The sequence below is a fragment of the Suncus etruscus genome, chromosome 1 (genome assembly GCF_024139225.1).
Source record: "Suncus etruscus isolate mSunEtr1 chromosome 1, mSunEtr1.pri.cur, whole genome shotgun sequence".
Lineage (NCBI taxonomy): Eukaryota > Metazoa > Chordata > Mammalia > Eulipotyphla > Soricidae > Suncus > Suncus etruscus.
This window is the reverse complement of record NC_064848.1, coordinates 88,682,925-88,704,597: the sequence shown is the minus strand read 5'-3', so window position 1 is coordinate 88,704,597 and position 21,673 is coordinate 88,682,925. Positions and strand designations below refer to the sequence as shown.

At 34.4% G+C, this 21,673-nt stretch overlaps 1 protein-coding gene across 1 annotated transcript; it reads left to right on the top strand.

Moving 5' to 3' along the window:
* Positions 1 to 2,743: 2,743 nt before the first annotated feature.
* PDK4 (pyruvate dehydrogenase kinase 4) lies at positions 2,744 to 16,971 on the top strand. The gene is made up of 11 exons (XM_049784704.1): positions 2,744 to 3,090; positions 4,466 to 4,607; positions 5,649 to 5,720; positions 6,328 to 6,512; positions 6,666 to 6,752; positions 7,187 to 7,264; positions 9,858 to 9,934; positions 11,642 to 11,740; positions 11,934 to 12,044; positions 12,530 to 12,643; positions 14,759 to 16,971. Exons 1-11 carry the CDS (start codon positions 2,961 to 2,963, stop codon positions 14,900 to 14,902), a joined length of 1,239 nt encoding a protein of 412 aa, XP_049640661.1. The 5' UTR covers positions 2,744 to 2,960; the 3' UTR covers positions 14,903 to 16,971.
* Positions 16,972 to 21,673: the final 4,702 nt, after the last annotated feature.

The following is a 21,673-nucleotide window of genomic DNA, read 5'->3' as shown; positions in this document are numbered from 1 at the left end:
GCTCTAACTTTAATAAAATTAAGCCACTTTTTGCTTATTTTTATTCTAAAAGAAATCTTTCCTGTTAAATAATAGTTGAGAGATTTATATCTACATAGGTATGTGTGCTGGCACTCTGGATAAAGAAATGCTCCCAAATAATTTATGTAGCTTTACTTCTGTAGCCCTTAGATCACCTCTAGCTTCTGGGGTGAACCTTAAAATGGAAGTGCCACTCTCTTCTCAGGTTGCACACTATTCAAGGCAATATATAGCATCTTAGCCAACTGGGTAAACAACTTGACCTAGCTATTCCAGTCCAGCCACCATAAATGCTGCCAATTATAACAATATTTCCCATCAAAGAGCCTTGGCATAGAAGAATGCAATGCCCTAGTAGAAGAACCTGATAATTTTGGAAATGATGCCTTAAAATAAAAGATTAGTAACCTCAGTTAACATTGAACTCTGAGTCATCTCTGTGTACAGCAGCAAATGACTTTACCTCATTTTTTTTTATCAATTTCCATATCTATCCTGTTTTTCTTTTTTTTTTATTTAGCCAACTTTATTACATACATGATTGTATTTGGGTTTCAGTCATGTAAAGAACACCACCCATCACCAGTGCAACATTTCCATCACCAATGTCCCAAATCTCCCTCCTCCCCACCCGACCCCCACCTGTACTCTTGACAGGCTTTCTATTTCCCTCATACATTCTCATTATTAGGATAGTTTAAAACGTAGTTATTTCTCTAACTAAATTCATCCCTGTTTGCAGTGAGCTTCATGAGGTGAACTGTAACTTCCAGCTTTTTTCTCTTTTGTGCCTGAAAATTATTATTGCAAGAATGTCTTTCACTTTTCTTAAAACCCATAGATGAGTGAGACCATTCTGTGTCTTTCTCTCTCTCTGACTTATTTCACTCAGCATAATAGATTTCATGTACATCCATGTATGGGAAAATTTCATGACTTCATCTCTCCTGACAGCTGCATAATATTCCACTGTGTATATGTACCACAGTTTCTTTAGCCATTCATCTGTTGAAGGGTACCTTGGCTGTTTCCAGAGTCTTGCTATGGTAAATAGTGCTGCAATGAATATAGGTGTAAGGAAGGGATTTTTGTATTGTAATTTTGTGTTCCTAGGGTATATTCCTAGGAATGGTATAGCTAGGTCGTATGGGAGCTCGATTTCCAGTTTTTGGAGGAATCTCCATATTGCTTTCCATAAAGGTTGAATTAGAAGGCATTCCCACAGCAGTGGATAAGAGTTCCTTTCTCTCCACATCCCCGCCAACACTGCTTGTTCTCATTTTTAATTATCCCACAGTACATAGAAGATAGTACTGTGTAACATAGGCCTAATCTCAATAGCGCTTTTCTAAAATAAACCACCCTTTTTTATGAAAATAAATGCCTTTTCTTTTAACTTTTGTTCATTGGATGTAATTTAAAGGAAGGGGGGCTTTTTTTTAAAAAAAAAATCACATATTAACTTGTGTTCCTCTCTCACCAGAAAATTTTAGCAAGCCTTCTATTTCATGAATACTTGTTGCTTCATTGAACTATGGGAATATATGTATGTAACAAATGATCCAAGCATACAAAAATATAAATTATACTGATCTCAAGACTTAGTAGAGAAGCAATTCAGAAATGCCTCTTGTTTCCACAGATGAGCTTTAGTACCCAATAAAGCTTGATAGAAATCATGCAAATTCTTCAGCCACGGACATACCAGGATTTTTTTTTAAGGAAAGGAGTTTCAGAGTATATTATCAGAACTCAAATAGCCACACAAGATGTCATGCATGGCAAAGCTTCTATATTAAAGAAAGGGTGCGAAGAGGCCATAAAAAAAAAAAGATTATCTTGGAGCAAATAGTTTCTTCTATTTTAAAAATGTATATAATGTATATAGTGTTGTAAGTAAAGATTTGAATTAAGAGCCTTTCATACAGAGAGAAAGCAATGAATTCTCTTGGAAGAAAAACTAAGTGGCCCTCACATCGACAAACACCAGTTTGTTTTAATGAACAGAGATAAGCCTAATGTACAGAATGTTCACTTGGGCAGAACTGAGTTGTTGGCCTTTGACCGCACAAGAAAAAGTAAGCTTTGGGCAATTCTCCAAGTAGTAGGAACTTGATGTTCCGGATGAGAGCTGTTGTGGAGAAACAGCCAGAACTCTTTACATTATTTCTTCTTATCTCCAATGACAACCAGGCACATACTTTTGAACGCCGTTTATTGGATCTTATAAAAACCCCCGCTGGGAGAGAACCAATGAAAGCCAGGAACCAGAATTCTTGGAAATCGAGACTGGCCAGGAATGTGTGACATTGAAACAGTCTCTGACTTGTAAACAAGGGCAAGTCTGGCTGCCAGCTCCCGCCCCAGCCCCGCAGCACGGGACTCTGGGCAAGGTCCCCAATGTCTCATCTGTCACCCACTTTCCTCCCGTGTCCCTTGCAACTTCCTCCCCCTCATTCAGCCCTCACCATTCCGGGCAGTGTCGGGTCACTCCGTGGGGACCGTGACCGGAGGTAGAGACTGGAAGGGTGCGGGGGAGAGGAATGGGGAGAAGGAGGCGGGACCCAAAGTTCTTGATCGCAGCTGATTGGCGAACCCCCAAGTTCTGACTGTGTCCAAGTCCAGGGGACTCCTCCCCGTGTAAGTGGGGAGGTACTGGAGGAGGGAGATCCATGCAAACAAATAAAACCCAAGCAGGCAGGCGTGGTGCGTCGACGCTGAGTTGCTTCTGAGCCCAGACTGCCCGACTCCACCTTCCTCGGAATCTCCAGAACTTTATTTCAGGGCGAGGTGCACCGATTCCCCCAGAACACCTATCCTGCCCTCCCTGCGTGCATACGCACCCACGAATCTCTTAACTAGACCCGGGGCTCGCTCCCTGCAGCCTTCGCACGTCCAGGCTTCTTCCACCAACTCCTGTCCGGTCCGGGGGGTTCGAGATGAAGGCGGCCCGCTTTGTGCTGCGCAGCGCCGGCTCCCTGAGCAGCGCCAGCCTCGTCCCCCGCGAGGTCGATCTCTTCTCCCGCTACAGCCCGTCCCCGCTGTCCATGAAGCAGCTGCTGGACTTCGGTGAGTGCAGCTCCAGGGTTTCTAGGCGCGGGTGGGAGCCCCTTCCTCTTTCAACCTGGGTGCTGAGATTTGCTGGTCTCGGTGCTAAAACCACTGGCCTGGCTCTGGCCTGACTCCTGGGATGCGAATGCTCCTGACCTCGTCCGAAATTTGCCTTTCTTACCGAGTTTGTCCCGGATTCCAGTTCGAGTCCACTTATACAGCCTTGTTGAGACTAGATGATTTGAGCTCATCATTTTTTTTTTCTTTCTTTCTCAAAGTTTTCTTTCAAAACACTTCGCTTTCAGTCACTTGTTACTAATTCACTGGCAAATTTACCGCCTTCTGGAGAGGATCCAGAACATAGGTGTAAAATCTGTGTTATTTGAGAACCCTTAAATTAATTGATATTTAGATGACTTCACCCTCCTTATTCAGTGTCCCTCCCACACACATAGGATACTTTTCTTTCTTTTTTTATTACTAATGCATTTTTTTGTTTGCTACAATACTTTTTCAAGTAATTTGCTTTAAGGCTGAAAAGACTTAAACCTTACTTAGAATTCTTAGAAGGAAAGAGTAAAGAGTTTAAATGTGATATTGTTTATAACTGCTTTGGAAACGTCATGACTTATTCCATTATCCTAAATTCTTTTTTCCTTTATTTCTGTTTTTGGTTTTGGCGGCACTCAGGGTTACACATGGCTCTGCGCTCAGAAATCGCTCCTGGCAGGCACTGGGGACCATATGGAATGCCGGTTTTCGAACCACAGTCTGTCCTGGATTGGCTGCGTGCAAGGCAAACGCCCTACCGTTGTGCTATCTCTGCCGCTCCCATCATCCTTATTTCTTATCTAAACTGTGTGTTGTCTCCGTCATATTGTGCCATTGGCCAAATCCAAAACTCGAATTAATACTGAGCTATGGGATAGTTTGTCTTGATAGATGTGAATCCTCCTCAAGTGGAGGAAAATAGTAATTCTCCTTTATTAACCCTTTTGAAAAAGGAGAGAAAATGAGCGGGAGAGATAGTGGAAGATACAGGGTGCTTGCCTTGAAGGCATCTGACCCGGATTCAACCCCTGGTGAACCTTCCAGCAGTGATCTCTGATACCTCCAGGAGTGATCCCTGAATACAGAGCCAGGAATAAACCTTGAGAACCACTGGATTGGCTCAAAAGTGGAAAAAGATGGGGGCGGGGGGGGTGAGTAAGAAAAAAGATGTGTTCCTGAATCATCCATAAACAGTAACCCAACTGAAAGGGAAATAAAATTTTATAAGTAATGTATATGTTCTATATTGGGTAGTTAATACTATTGAATTATGTCATTTAGACAACTGTGTTTTCCCCACAACTCCATTTTACTAAATATCAGTAAATGTTATCTGTTACAGGTTCAGAAAATGCATGTGAAAGAACTTCTTTTGCATTTTTGAGGCAAGAATTGCCTGTGAGACTAGCTAATATCTTGAAGGAAATTGATATTCTTCCTGATAGACTACTCAGTACCCCTTCCGTGCAGCTAGTAAAAAGCTGGTAAGTAGTGAACTGCTTTAAAACCACCGTTAATTTGAAGTTATCTGATTATGAATGCTTACATTGACATTATAATTGGAAAACTGGTGGCCTGAATGGTAAACATGTTTAGTAGTTGTAGAGTATAATACAGTCATAGTATATTCTTTACTTCAAAAGTAATCGATGGTTAAAACTTTGGTTCTGTATTTCATATAGTAAAAGATAGTTTGACCTTGCAGAAAAGGAATTTTGTCCTAGCAATAGATACAGATGATACTTTTTAGAGCAGGCCTAATTCTTGTTACTTCTAACCCAATGACAGAGCAACTCTGCATTCAAATTCTGACTGCCACCTCCACTAGTTGAATCTTTGAAAATTGGGAGGAAAAAAAGATCTGTGCTTCAATTATTATCCTGGTTTTTTTTTTTTCATTAAAAAAGAATAAAGTGTATGCCTCAAAGGGATACTTGAGTATAGTTAAATAATCAGTTAAAAAGTCACTAGAATTTATTGGGCATGCATTAAATGGCAATTAATGCCAAGTGTCATCTAATTTTGTAAGCAAGGATCCCGAAACTTAAAAAGAGTTGATAAACCAAAGAAGCAGATTTTCAGAGACTATAATCAGGATATGTATTAAAGCAGATATACTTCCCCCCACCTAATCTGCTGACTATACAAAATTTATGTTTTTCATTGATTTTTAAAAATTATACTTACTGAATAATTATACTTACTGAAAAAAACACGTTATTCATCCATAACACTGCTTGATACTTTAAAGATTATTACTTCTCTAACAATTAGAAAAAGAACATGATGCCTTTCATTAAAAGTTGTTTTTACTATAAGAAATAAGAACACTTCCAAACAACAATTTAAACACTTAATGTAATTATTAAAGAGCCACCAATTTTAGGGAAAAAAAGTTTTCAGTTTTTATTTTTAAACATGTTTCCAAGTACATTGAATACATTTTCTTTTCAAATTATTTGAAAATATCATTTGCATCTGGCCATTTAATTTTAAAGTTTAAAGCATGTCTGTTCATTTCACAGGTATATCCAGAGCCTGATGGATTTGGTGGAATTCCATGAGAAAAATCCAGAGGACCATAAAGCTTTATCAGAGTAAGTTCTATGGAAATACTAAACAAGGCATTGAAAATGTTGCTTAGTATGAAAAGTAGACAGTACATTTTAAAAATGAAATTTACAATCCATTTATCCAGATGATTAGATCTGTAGTGTTTACTATTGATTCAATAACTGTTAGTCTTATAGTGATTACACTTTTTTTGGAATAAGTTTCTATTGAAAGAATAAGAAACTTCAAAATTGACAATAAATGAAGCATTTTTCAAAATGCCATTCTAAAGTCATCTCCCTCCAGTATTAATATTTACCATTAGTTTTTCAAGTGAATGCATGTTTATATGTTTATAAACATGTAGAATAAGCACACGATTATGGAGTTGGTATTTTTACATGTAGGCTAGAAGCAAAATAAATCTGTTTGTAAAATCATCTTCATTCTTGCTAGAGAAACAATGTGATAGTCTTAGTAAAGTTTTATCTTAGTGAAGTTTTATTATTTGATTTTTTAAGTGAGTACTTAAGTAGTGTTTTAGGCTTTTGGGAAGTAATCTAAGGAATTTTAGGCTTTGGGGGAGTAATCTAAGGAAAATAAGCAGATAAAATTTATTTGAACTTTTGTTAACTGAATACTTTGGTTTAGTTTTGTAGATACTCTCATCAAAGTTCGAAATAGACACCATAATGTAGTTCCTACAATGGCCCAAGGAATTATAGAATATAAAGATTCCTGTACAGTTGACCCAGTCACTAATCAGAATCTTCAATATTTCTTGGATCGATTTTATATGAATCGTATTTCTACACGGATGTTGATGAATCAACACAGTAAGTTAAAATTTTGAGACAGAGATTGGTGGAAAATATAAAACAGACTATGACTATATGTTTTACAAAATTTTAATTATATTTTTTCACTAATAGTTCTAATAATATTATGCTGATTATTACAACAATATCTATTGCTTTTTTTTTTAACAGTTCTTATATTTAGTGATTCAAAGTCAGCAAACCCAACCCACATTGGCAGCATTGATCCAAATTGTGATGTAGTAGCAGTGGTACAAGGTAATTAACAGATTTATATGTTCCATTATTGAAAATGTTATTCAGTAGTTGAAGATATGGTGAATAAATTATATTTAAAGTATTTCATTTGAATTTTTAATTATTTAATAAAACTCCTTTCTTTGGATGGAGTTCTTTATATTCATTTATAATAATTTAAAAAGTAAAGGCATCAGTTGCCAAGAGGCTATATTATATAAATTATATTTTATCTCAGCAGTGTGCATATTTCTATTATAACTACAGCAAGAGCCTAAGTACTATCTTAATTCTTCTTTCATAAAAATATTAAGAAGTCATTTTCCATATGTTATAAACATGTACTTTAGATTAACGAAAGCATGCATGCCGAGGATGCATGCAATTTAAATTAAATTTTACATTTCACTTGTCATAAATTCATTTCATCATTATGATAAATCCTTTTATTTCAGATGCCTTTGAGTGTTCAAAGATGCTTTGTGATCAGTATTACTTAACATCCCCAGAATTAAAACTCACGCAAGTGAATGGTAAGTTGTAAATAAAGTATACTTTTTGTTTTGGTTTGGTTTTTGTTTGTTTGATTTTTGAGCCACACCCTGTGACGCTCAGGGGTTACTCCTGGCTATGCCCTCAGAAATCGCTCCTGGCTGGGGGGACCATATGGGATGTTGGGGGATAGAAACTCGGTCCATCATGGGTCAGGCACGTGAAAGGCAAACTCCCTACCACTGTGCTATTCCTCCGACCCCATAAATAAAGTATACTTTATGGGAATGTTAGTGTTCTCCCAGCAAGATTATCTCTGTTAAACACAAAACAGATTCTATGTTCTTATATTTACCTTTTGAATTTGCCTAAAATTGTTACAAGTTCTTTTTGTCTCAACTGGAGCTACAATTGAGCACATTAAGTTGCTAATGATGAATTAATAATACCCTGAACTAATAATTTAAGTTTAGAGTAGCAATTCTGTTCCAGTGTCTTAAATCCTCGCTAACAAATATGGGAATAGAACAATCAAAACTAAGAAGAAATTACTTGGTAACTGAGATTTCTACCGAAAGGATTACTAATATCTAAGAGGGAAATTGTGTGTGGTTGTTTTTGTGCAGGTGTATACTCATTCCTACCAAGGTATGTGTTGCACCTGTCCACCTGTCCCCAGATTACCCATGTTTTTGCCAGGGGTGAAATGATATGAAAATATGGTCCTATACTTGTAAAACGTGCTAAGAAAAATACTTTTTATTTATCTTTTTAAAATATCTTTATTTAAGCACCATGATTACAAACATGTTTGGGTTTTAGTTATAAAAAAAAAGAACACCCCCCCCTCAGCAGTGCGACATTCCAAACACCATTGCCCCCCAACTCCCTCCACTCCCAACCCTTACATGTATTTGAAACAGGCATTCTATTTCTCTAGCTCAATACCATTGTCATGATAGTTGTCAGTGTAGTTATTTCTCTAACTAGACTCACCACTCTTTGTGGTAAGCTTCATATCATAGACTGGTCCTTCCAGACCTCATTTCTATTGTCTCTGTATTATTACAATAATGTTTTTTATTTCCTTAAAACCCATAGATGAGTGAGACTATTCTGTGTCTATCTCTCTCCCTCTGAGTTATTTCACTCACCAGATGGCCATAGAAATATACTTTTAAAATTTCACTCCAAGAATCAGTTACAGAACTGGGGGAATCAACTCAAGAGCTGGAGCATATTTAGGAGTCCCGTGTTTGTTCTGTCCCTTGAGCAGCAGGAGAAACTCATGAGTACTTCCAGGTGTGACAAAAATAAAAAAATAAGTAAACAAATCAGTCACAGGGGACAAAGACCACAGAAATTACACTCATACAAGGTCTCTAATATCATCAAGCTCACAAAAGTAAAATGTGATTACCAGGAATCAAGGAAGGAGTAATAGGAGGAGTTGCTATTTAATGGGTATAAAATTTCTCAAGCATAATAAATATGAGGTATACGCTATATTACATTGTGCCTATATTACTGCCCTATGGTACATTTTAAAACTTAACATAGCAATCAATGCTCATGTGAAATTATCTCATCAAAGAAATTTCTAGTTGTACTAAAAGTATATACCTTTGGTTTAAAAGCAGAGCTTACCTCAGAAATTTGAGTTCCAGGATACCTGAGAAGTATTCTTTATTGACTGAAGCAATATTTTAAATGCATGGCACTATTTTTTTGTTTTGCCTTATGGCCTATTTGTTTTTCAAAACAAGACAATGTATTTAAATTAAAATAACCTCCTCTTTTTCAGTCAAAATTAATAAAAAATCTTTTCAGGTAATAATTACTCGAATAGTGTTTTTTTATTTTGAGTGCTAAAAACCAAGTTATTCAAAAATGCTTAATTCATTAATTGGGTATGTGCAATTTAAATAACTAAAACTAAAAATTAAAACTAGAAGTATAGAGACTTAAAAATATATGTCATCATTATTAGTATTAAGAGTCTAGCAGTGTTGTTACATCGAACTGCTTTGAACCATTTGATAAAATGGAAATCGTACCAGACCTTGTGTTTAGTTATTCAGACTTTGCCAAGTCCCAGGCTCCAAAGAATAATACTGTTTTTTCAAAGAGTATTGTAAAGTCTTTATTTCCCTGTTTCCATTAGCCTTTTGGTGAAATTTAAATATGTAGGTTTCAATACTTAGTGTCTGAGCAATAAAAAAATCAAGAATCATTGTATGCATTGAAAGTATAATTAAACCAGTAATAATTGGTTGCTATATTTTATGACCACATTAATATTTTTCTTTTTCAAAAGAACATGTAATTTTTATATACTGAATTTTGTAAATATAACAAATGATTAAGTGTAATTTGACATTATTGTTATACCATTCATTTAACTTTTTATAAAGAGATGCAAAATTTAATTAAAATACCAATTAAAAATGATAATGGCATTTTGAAAATAATTCATTAGTGTTTATTATTTATGAGGGAGGGAGGTTTTAGAATAGAATTTTAGAGAGGATAATGGAAAATGTGTTAATCATGTTAATACTTAAAATACTATTTTGATAAAACTGGTTTATTTTAAGGTTTACCAGTTCTAAGTAAGTTTAATTATTTTTTTAGGAAAATTTCCAGACCAACCTATTCACATTGTCTATGTTCCTTCTCATCTTCATCATATGCTTTTTGAACTATTCAAGGTATGACATGTCATGATACTTTTAAGTTTGGCTTTAGCAAAATATTCACTTGTTTTTTTAAAATTGTTTTTCTTATTCTTATTCTTACTGAAAGCTTCTTAGTCTTTTCCTGCTTCTGTATTCATAATAGAGAAACTAATTTTTAATTCTTGAAAATGGTTCATGCAGTTCTTTGGAACATCAGCACATACTTGAGAATGCACAATATGATTCATCACATCTCAATGTTCCCTGTTCCCAATTTTCTTTCAGGTGTCCAACAAAGCACTAGTTATTCTTACCTTTATTAAGGAAGGTCATGGAGTGAATGAGTCAGTGAATGAGACTTATTACATTCCACCCCCACAAACTGATCCAACTCTAAATCCAATTTTCAGTTTCAGAATTAACTGTAGGTGGGAAGACTAACCTGATCTAGTATACTAAGAGGACAGTCAGTTCTTTCAGTGGTCAACTTTAATACATATATGAATCACCTGAAGTTTTGTTAAAATAAACATTTTTAATTTAGTGGGTCTGGGAAGGAACTTGAGGTACTCAATCTTTAATGAATTAAGAGATGGTGCTGTTGGTTCTATTACAACACCTTCTGCACTTCTTAAACTTGTGTGTATTAGAACCAACTGGTAGGCCTGTTAGGTTTGCATTCTAGATCTGTATATATGCAATTTAATTAAATTTTCAGTGCATTCTGGTATTTACTGATCTGTGATAATTAGGTGTTATAAGTGGAATCATTTTAATGGATTCTAAAATCAAACTAAAACTCTAAACTTAAACAAAAATAAAAAGAAAGGAAAAGAAAAATACCTGTAAGCTTTTACATAGTTCCTAGGGGTCCCTCCTTTGGAATATAAAAAAAAAGTAATCTCTTACTTTGATAAAACCTTTTTTTTTGGAATAAATTTGTTTAATTTATTTTAATATTACTGCAGTGGCATACCAATTTTACTACAACCTTTACTTCAGCTAATGATTAGAACTTAGTATTTTAGAGAAACCAGAAAGCAAACAACCTACCAAAAGGCTAGAGAGAAGGGTGAAAGGAGTCAAAATTTTACCTATATGAGATTCATTCAGTTGTCCAAAAACTTTTTACTTTCTCCTTTCCTAAAGACAAAGATACATTTTATTGATTTTTTTTACTTAAGTTGTAATGAAGCAAAATATTTGTAGCTTTATGTTGTCATCACTGATAAAAGTTCAAACTATAATAAATGCAAATTAAAATTTAATTTATAATTATTTACTATCCTTTTAAATATCAACAACTTTCTTCCAGAAAATTTTATAAGAGCCAATAAATGGTTCAATGATTTACTGTTCATTTGTTACATAATAGTCTTTGGTACTTGGATGTAAAATGTAATGGAAAGACAGAAAGAAAAGAGCCAGGAAATGGACTATAAAAACCAATTTCTACATTTAAATTAAGCTTACAAATAAGAACTTGACAGCATGCAGAATTGTTTTTCCATTAGACGTTTCTCCCAGGAGTTATGTTGCACAGTAAATGAATATTTTTCATTACACATTCTGCATAATACATTCATAAATGGCTATTTACAGAGCTGTTTTACTACTAACTTAAAAAATAGGAACTTTAAATTACTCTCTAAGATGCTTTCATTTTAAACATATAAACAGTTTTTTTTATTGTCCTTCATTTTTCTGACATGGAATTCCTATGACTTTTTTTTCTTCTAGAATGCAATGAGGGCAACAGTGGAACACCAGGAAAATTGTCCTTCCCTTACACCAATTGAAGTGATTGTTGTCTTGGGAAAAGAAGACCTTACAATTAAGGTAACCATTTTCTGCTTTTGTTTCTCTGTGAGCACTAAAACAAAACAAGACATATCAATAATAGTAATGTTCTCTACTTAGAGCAATAAATCTAAGTCATTAGCACCAAGTAACTTTCAAATGAACTAAATATATTTTATATAGATAAATGCATAGTCCTTTTAATGTGTAGCTCTGATGATATATGTTTTAGATTTCAGACAGAGGAGGTGGTGTTCCACTGAGGATCATTGACCGCCTCTTCAGTTACACATACTCTACTGCACCTAAACCTGTGATGGACAATTCCCGGAATGCTCCTTTGGTAAGACATGACTAAATAAATTCATTTCAGCCATCCTTTATTAAATGTATGCAAACCATGGAAGACTGGTGGAGGCAGATTAATGCATTTGAGTAGATTTGGGAAATCTGTAAAAATGATAAACCAAACTGAAAATTGTAAAACAAGTCTACAAGGGAGCTCTTATTAGAATTACTTAATCTGGGGCCGGAGAGATAGCATGGAGGTAAGGCATTTGCCTTTCATACAGAAGGTCATGGTTCGAATCCCGGCATCCCATATGGTCCCCTGTGCCTGCCAGGAGCAATTTCTGAGCATGGAGCCAGGAGTAACCCCTGAGCACTGCCGGGTGTGACCCAAAAGCCACAAAAAAAAAAAAAAAAAAAAGAATTACTTAATCTAGGTCCTAGCACATCATTATCAAGGAGGATAATAGCTGCTTCTCACATAATGTAAAGCAAAGAGCACATGCATATCTTTACAAATAACTTATCTTTCTTCTTTAGGCTGGCTTTGGTTATGGCTTGCCAATATCTCGTCTCTATGCCAAGTACTTCCAGGGCGATTTGAATCTCTACTCTTTGTCAGGGTATGGAACAGATGCCATCATCTACTTAAAGGTATTCTTTGAATTCAAAAGAAAAAATACTTATAAAAATGATGCCTTTTCCATTCTACATACTATAATCTGTTGTGAATTTCTTAAACTGAATTAATACAAATAATCATCATAAATCATCCTATGGGGGGGGGAGTGTATGGAGATGTATCATTTGTTATTTAATATGGTAACTTACCAAAAAGAAAGCAAGGCCAGACTACCTGTTTCTATTGAAACAAAACTGTGTCCCAAGAAAATCATTACTTTTAAAGTGAGTGCATGCTCATGTGAACTTTTTAAGGTTACTCCTTTTGACATCTCTGAGAACAACTGTGTTTCTTTTATTTAAGTTTATGGGAAATATATGCTAATAATGTTCCTACTGGGAAAACAACATATATCAAGCATTTAAGACCTTCAGCTGACCTTATTAGAGAAATCCAAGGGAGGAAAGCTGACTATTCAAAGCTGTCAGTGGGATGCCAGATATTTCCTGTTTCAGCTCTAAAACTTGGGACATGTTTTTCTACTTCTGATAAAGCCGCAATTTGTCCTGGTTCTGTTAATTATTTGCCAACTATTTCTAGTGAAAACATAGTTTCAGATAATAGTACCTAAAGCATAAAGCTCTAGCTTCCCTCTTTGCACATGAAAATTACAGGTTTCCCTCACTCCCACTATATAAAATAAAATGCGACTATAAAACTTTCATAAACTGAAATGGCCTGAAGTTAGAATCAATTACCATTAATTTACATAGAAAATTTTTCTAGAATTTCCGGACTCAGTATCTGCTAAATCAAATCAAATATCACATAAAATTTTAAAATTTAAAATAACACAAATTTCTAACAAAAGCAGGAACAATGTAGTTTTCTGTATAAAGAAAAAAATAATACATATACAGTATAGTTTAATTTTCCAGAATCAGGTAGTTCATAAGAACAGGAGTAGTGGGGACTTTAGGAGGAGACTGACAGATATGTAGGAAAGAGGAAAGCAGCTCTTCATATTTCATTGTGGTCTGGATCTATTGGGTCAGGCAAGTTGCTAATGTCAAAACCACTACTATGGTTGTCTGTCTTAATGTTGTCTCAATGTGTTATCTGCTATGACTAATGTATACCATGGGATGCTTGACTGATTGCTTAACACCATAAATAATTCAGTCATACCATATTTTTTTCTAAACATCCTACACACTTGCCCTATATACTTGCCTGTCTTTTGAAAACAAAACCCATATTTTTCTGTAATCATTTCAGCACTGTCAGTGGTGGTGAAAATCTAAACAGTGCTCATTCAGAATCTAGAAAACACTCAAACTGTCTTACCTCACTACATTGACTAGATTCAGTTATGTTTAGTTTTATGCAGTTAATAATGACCTCAGGAAATCTGGAGGGTTTTATCTGGAGATAAAACCAAGAAGCCCACAGACAATTCAAAACTGTAGCAATTTGATGCTGAGATGCTGACTGTTGTGCTCTCGCAGCATGGCAGTCCCACTCTCACTGCTCCTACTGATGGCTTCAGCAAAATACACACTGGCATTATTTTTGTTTTCTACCTCTTTGTCTTAAAAGCAAATATCCTCTTTGGACTTCTTGATGTTAGTGAAAACAGGTGCATGCTAATGTTGGTCTTTAGTAAAGCTATATTGCATAATTCGAACTTTTGAAAATGGGCTTTGCCAAATGACCTTTGGCCTTTTAACTATTAATGCTTTCACTTTTATACAACATCCTTTAAATATTTGGAGAGTCTGCTAAAAAATTAACATTTAAGACTCACTTTGTCGCAGATAGAGTTTTGCCTGGAAAGAATTACTTTACTATTCAACTCTCTGACATTCACAATATTCATTAGAGACACTTATAGTCCTTAATTTGTAATTGTGTATGTACCATTGAGGCCTCATCTAAGATAGAGATGATAGTTAATTTTTAGTTTCTGTAATGCAGTAAAATATGTAGGTATATTATGAATTCTCGTAAGTTTATTTCTAAATAAATCAAAATAATGCATTTGAGTGTTTGAATATTTGAATCTGATTTTTTTAAATGCTTCAAGTAAAAATGAGGTCTTCACTAATTTGCTATTTTTGATCTCTCTTCTTCCTTTTCTCTTTCAGGCTCTGTCTTCTGAGTCTGTAGAAAAGCTCCCAGTATTCAATAAGTCAGCCTTCAAACACTACCAAATGAGTAGTGAGGCTGATGACTGGTGTGTCCCAAGTAAGGAACCAAAGAACCTGGCGAAGGAGAAAGTGGCTGTATGAACAGGGACACTTGGAACACTGGAAGGGATCAAAGTGGGCTTATGACAGTGCCGCTTCCTGAACATTTGCATGAAACTCTGGTTTCCTCAAAAACATGACAACAAAAACTCCTTGATTAGAACATTGAGGCAGAGGAAAGGAACTTGCTTCTGTTACCTAGGAGAGCACAGTGCAGGACTGCAAGAATTAACAGATGACTGGTTCTTTTATTCTTCTTAGAATTTGCATGAGTTGATAGCAAATCCTTAAAAAGTAAATAAGCCTCAGTTTTCCATTTTTTTAATCATCAAAGACCAGAAAGGAAAAGAAAGGAAGACTGAGGCCAAAAGTTTTACAGACTGTGTGTATATATATCTATGATGTTAAAACAATTGGTATTTGTTGAGTAACAAATATCAATATACTAGTATTGCCCTATTTACAAATAAAAGATTAGGGCTTTAATGTATGTGTTTAGAAATGTAAATATACATTTTATGTTTGTATGTGTATCTATACATGTGTATATGTGTACTTAAGGAAGAATAAGATGGTAACTTAAAAATTGCTTTGAGAAAAAAAGCATTTAAAATACATTTTATTCAGTGTTGCTGTCAAGGTATTCTGCTATGTGAAAACTCAAAGAAACGTTTTAGTGAAAGGTAGAGCCTTTATTATGCTGCTTTTCTTGTTCACCCTCACATAGTAAGAAAACACTTTATTGTGAGATGCCTAGTCTTAGAGGAAATAAAAGTATGCACTGAAATCAGAGTGTTGCCAATGGAGTGAAAGAAGAATTGCCAGTGATCGAAACTATATCTTACCTTGCTTTGTTTCTAAATGAAACAGTTGGCAAAATCAATGTTAAGGGAAGAAGTGCACTCAGAACCTGATTAAGGAGGAAGGAATGCTCTCTCATATATAATCCAAAGACATCCACTTTTCTAGGATTAAAAAGATTTACAAATATATGTAAAAATAGATTTACTTATATATTTAATGTGTATTATTGTATTCTCTGTACATATTTATATTATCTACACTCCAGTGTCAACTACATGTAACACAATTTCTATTTACAAATGGCTTGAGAAAATCAGAATTTAATTACTTCTTGGAGTACTTTTATAACAAATAACATGGGATAAAGAACTTTGTATGTGAAAACTCAGATGTTTTCATTTGTGAACCATGGAGATAAAAGAGTTGGTATGTTTAAAGCTATAAAACATATGGAACTTTTGGAAAGGTATGCTAGGCAGGTTGACAGCCCCAGCCTAGCAGATATGTGTAGACAAGAAAAAGAATGAAAGAAGGAAAAAAGGAAGTGAAGCAGAATGCAGAAATTGCGTATTCCTTAAATAATTGGAAGATTCATATTTTCATAGAATATTGGCAAGAGAATTTGTGTCTAAGTCATATTCCTTTTTTAATGGCTCTCTGTAAGATAATAGACTTTCCTAAGATTATTTTCTAAGTTTATCTGTGTCAAATTGATGTTTAAGGCAAGCAGTAGATAAAACTAGGATTGTCTGCATTGTGAGCTGTTCTGTATGTTGAGTTTAAAATTCGTGTTCAGTACAAATTTTATACATCTCAACGTCTTGGTGCTTCAGATAAAACCCTCAAACTATTTTTTGTAGATTCAGATTTCTAAGGAGTTTCAGTCGGTGACTTTCATTGGCTATGTAAAACTATCTGCAAAAAGTTCTTTGACTTTAACATTTTTATTGCAATGTAACCATTTTTTGCTTATAAATTTATGTATTTGCCAAAGATTTAATGCAATTGTTTAACACAAACACCCCTATCGATTATCTTTTAAATAATAGGGAAAAAGAAATGCTAGTATCTCTAACAATAATCATGTAGAGTTCTATAAAATAGAAATAGTCAACAGTATTTGTAAAACCTGTGAAAGAGTTTTAGGATTTTAATGGCTGGCTACTGAATGTTCAAGTGCACTTAAATTATTGGTGTATAAATTATGCTTTTTGTTTCTAGGCTGTGTACAGACAATTGATACAGTTTTGTAATAAATATTTTTATTAAAATACTAGACAAAACCTTTAATGGCACACTACTGAGAATTTGAATTTGAGTAACGGTTTCCTTCGTTTTTCATTCAAGCCTATTTATGTACATAAATTATATTGCGACATTTGAGAGTACTAAAAGCAACTTAAGATATTGTTTTAAAACAAAAGATAAATATTTATAGAATTCCATAAATGTCCTTTTTTTAACTTTTTATTAAAACCATTGTGATTTACAAAGTTCTTACTAGTCAGGATTCAGACGTAACACTGTTTTAGGACTAATCCCATTATCAGTGTCTTCCTCCCTTCACCATGTTCCCAGCATTCCTCCCATGCCACCACATCCTGCCTTCCCAGCCTGCCAGACAACAGGCCCATTTTAAGTTTTAATTGTTAAAGTTTGAGTCTCATGATTTCACTATTGTTGACTCTGGCTTGGATATTTCGTTCTGTCCTTTCTTAACATCACCAGTGCACCTAAGATTGCTTGGCCCCTGTCCCCAGTCATTTCATATTTGTTTTTCTCCTCCTCCATGCAATTTCTTTTTTTCTCCTCACTATAATCTGGGTCCTAGAGTGTTCTTGACAACGCCATTTAAATCATTGCATTTCTTTATGAAGTTACCACATATAAATGATATTATTCTGTATTTATATAAAAAAAGAACTATTAGAACCAAGAATGGAAAAATAGATCTACTATTGATATGTGAAAAAGAAAATGCCATTAATAAAGGTAGTAATGGCATGTTAAAAATGACTTGAAAAAAAGCTATACATATATATGGTGATGCTCAGGGGTTACTCCTGACTATGTGCTCAGAAATCACCCTGGCTTGGGGGACCATATGGTGGGGGATCAAACCACGGTTCATCCTAGGTTAGCTCATGCAAGGCAGTCACCCTATCGCTTGTTCCACCACTCTGGCCCTGCCATAAATATTTTGATCTAATTTTATTGTTTTACTAGAAAATTTTGATTTTAGTCTGCTTTCAATATTACAGTTTTCATTGTCTTCAAGTACTAAGTGGTCTCATTTAAAGATGCTAATCAGCAGTTTCCTAGAAGCCATTTCCTAACCTCTAGCTTTGTGGTTGGTGGTAAAATATCTGTTCTAAACATTAAAAAAAATCTCATCTGTTCCATGTGACTCCCTATTAGCAAGATGAAGAGATTTCTTGCTATTTATGGGTAAGTGGTGTGATTCAGTTACAATTCTGGATAAATAACAGTACTTAAACTAAAAGTATAACTGAAACTAAAAATTTCTGTAAGGCAAAAGAAACACAGGCTAAAATTAAAATACAGCTCAGTGGGGAAAATATTTGCACTCAATATTTCAGATAAAGGATTTCTATCTAAGATATGCAAAATACAAAGTTTAACCCCACAAAACCTAAAAACTCCATCAAAAAATGAGAGAAAATGAACAGACACTTCTCTGAGGAAGATCAACAGCTGACTAACAGGGACATGAGAAAAAAAATGCTCATCATCACTTATTACTATGGAAATCTAAATCAAGACAACAATGAGATATTATCTTATGCCAGTAATGATGGCATATATCTCAAAAATACAGGGAATAATTTGAGTTGGCAGATGTGTGGTGAGAAAGAAACTGCTGGTTGCCATAGTAGGAATGCTGCCTGGTTTAACCCTTATGGAAAACAGTAAACTAAGAATTGCTCTGTCATATGACACAGCAATTCTGCTTCTGGGTATCTATCTCCAGGACAGAAAAACACTGATCCAAAATTATCTAAGCACGCTGCTATTTATTGCAATGCTCAGTACAGTACATAAGATTTCGAACCCATAACTGTCTTATCTTTTGCTTTCTTGTGCATACCACAGAAACACATAAGATAATATATGTTTATCTATATGTACTCAGTAGCCAATTTCGCAATATTTGTATCTTTACATATTTTAAAATTCACTTTAGAGTTGCAGTTTTTGTATTTAGTGTCATAAGGCACTAAAGTAATTACGTAGATAACAGATTTTTAAAAATAATTTCTATATTAAACATTTGAATAATAGAAATGAAAGAAGATTGCTAAATTAAATTTACTAAATTAAATTTTTACTATTCACACTTTTATTTTACCAATTTAACCCTATTTTATCCTTATACAATAACCTTTACCATTTCTGATGAGTCCTTATTGACAAAGTATTGCAAAGACATAGTTTTAACTGTCAAAATCAAAATCTTCTAGTTTCCACTTACTAGTAATCTGATTTTATGTCTTATATAATTCAACCGACATGATTGCCATTTCAAATTGTACTTGCAACTACTGATCAACTTGTATTTTTCAAATAATAAGTATAATTTCTTCTAAATGTGCAACAAAGATATTTTCCTTTGCTCATTATAAATATGTCTCCTAAAAATAATTTTCTTTCTTTTACATTTTGCTCAACTTTTTACACTTAACATCTACTCAGGATTGATCATCTCAGCCAAATTTCTTTCTTCTCAACTTCCTCCTCTAAACTCCTCCTATATGAATCAGGACCATTTTTGTATTCATTCCTAAAATAACTTATTAAATACTATGGAGATAAATGGGTATTGAAATGTAATAGAATTAAATGGCATGCCATTCAGAAGCTCAATTATATGAGAATCTCATAATACATATATTTATAAAAAATGACAAAGTTGGGGCCTGAGAGATAACACAGTGATAAGGAGTTTGCCTTCCACGCGGGCGATCCAGGATGGAAGATGATTAGAATGCCAGCATCCCAGATGGTCCCCTGTGAATGCCAGGAGCAATTTCTGTAACCCCTGAGTGCAATCGGATGTGACCTCCCCCCAAAAAGACATCATTAAGTCTGCCTAATAGTTATCAAAGATATAATCTTGAAGGGCAGGTGTGATAGCATAGAAGTTTGGGCAGTCGTCTTGCATACAGCTGACCTGGTTTCAATCCCTGGCATCCTGTATCCTTGAGCCTGCCAGGAGTAACTTCTGAGTGCGGAGCTAAGAATAACCCCTGAGACCTGCAGGGTATGGTTCACCCCCTCAAAAAAACAGATCGATCTATCTATCTATCTATCTATCTATCTATCTATCTATCTATCTATCTATCTATCTATCTATCTATCTATATCTGTGTATATATACATATACATATATACATATTTATATATGTGTATATAAATATATATGTATATGTATATACAGATATATATGCATACAGATACAAATGTATATACATATATCTGTATATATGTATCTGCATATATGTATAATATCTGTATATATGTATCTGTAGATATATATATCTATATCTGTATATACATATATAATCTTGATTACTCTATTTCCAATTAGTTGGCAAGGCAGGAAGAAACATTGAAATAGTTCCTACTTGAGCATATTAGCCTATTGATCTAAAAACAAAGCTACCAATTCTAATATTTTTATGTCATAAAAATTTCATCTCAGAGAAAAATCCATGTTTATTTCTAGAGGAGAAAGGTTTATCTATATGCATGAAGTTTAATGTGTATTTTAGTCTAAAATCAAGACCATTACCTTCAAGGAATCATGAAAGAATGCTTCCTTTTACTGAAAGAGACCTACTGATGAGACATAAAAGTGAGAAAGTAAAAAGGAACAAATATTTTAATAATAATTCAAGTTAACAATATAGGAAAAGCTGTAAATCCTTTTTGGGATTTTTGGGCACTTGCACAAACATTAATTGCTTTAGAAATTTAATGAGGAAAATCGGCTTCAGGCTAACAGAGCTAAATTGAAAGAGGGCAAGTTAAATGGTGAAAATGGCTAGATCATTAAAGAAAATATATGGGAATGAGGTTCAAAAAGGAACTAGAATTGAGGCCTGAGTGATAGTACAGAGGTTTCAAATCAAGACATCACATGGTCTCCCAAGCTTGCCAGAAATTCCAGGAGTGATTTCTGGGCAGAACCAGGAATAGCTCATGAACACCACCTTGTGTGGCCCCAAAACCAAAAAAAGAAACAAACAAAAGTAAATAAATAATTAAAATGATCAAAATAGTTCTGTTGACTGAATCTTAAAAACCTGTTTCAGTCTTGGTCTATTTTTAAAAATACAGCAAATAGTCCAATTTCAAAAAACTCAAGCGTTAAATAAATAACTAAGGACAACATATAAGGCATGTTGATTGATAAATCAAAATTGTAGATTTCCACTCAAAGTCCACTGTGGGGGCAGGTCAAACCCCTTGTTGATGGTCTGCAAGTCTAAGAATAACTCCCAGAAAGATAAATTGAATCCTATTCTTCCGTCCCCCCTTTTGGGGGAGACTTTGATAATAATATCCGGGGTAAATAATCAACGAATGCAAAAGATTAGGGGACCAAAGGTTCAGCAAAAGGGGTCTTTTGTCAGTTGCAGCCAGCTCCAAAAAGCAAACCGAACAAGCCGTCAGTTCTGGCAAAAGAGCTTCCTATGCCTCCCCAACAAGCTATTTATTTCTTTCTTAATTACCCCCACCTGGAAGATCCAGGTGGGATGACAGGCAAAAACAATATTACAACAAATACACAACAGTCCAGTATAATATAGTCTGTTATATTTTTATCTTAACATTATCACTTCTGCCACAATAAGTTATATAACTTCTTTCTGCCGTAGTTTTCTGGTTATTGAAAAATAAATAATACTCATACACCTTTATTAGAATTAAAATTATTTCATTAGACTTAACATATAGTAAAATTTATATAAACATTGCTACTTA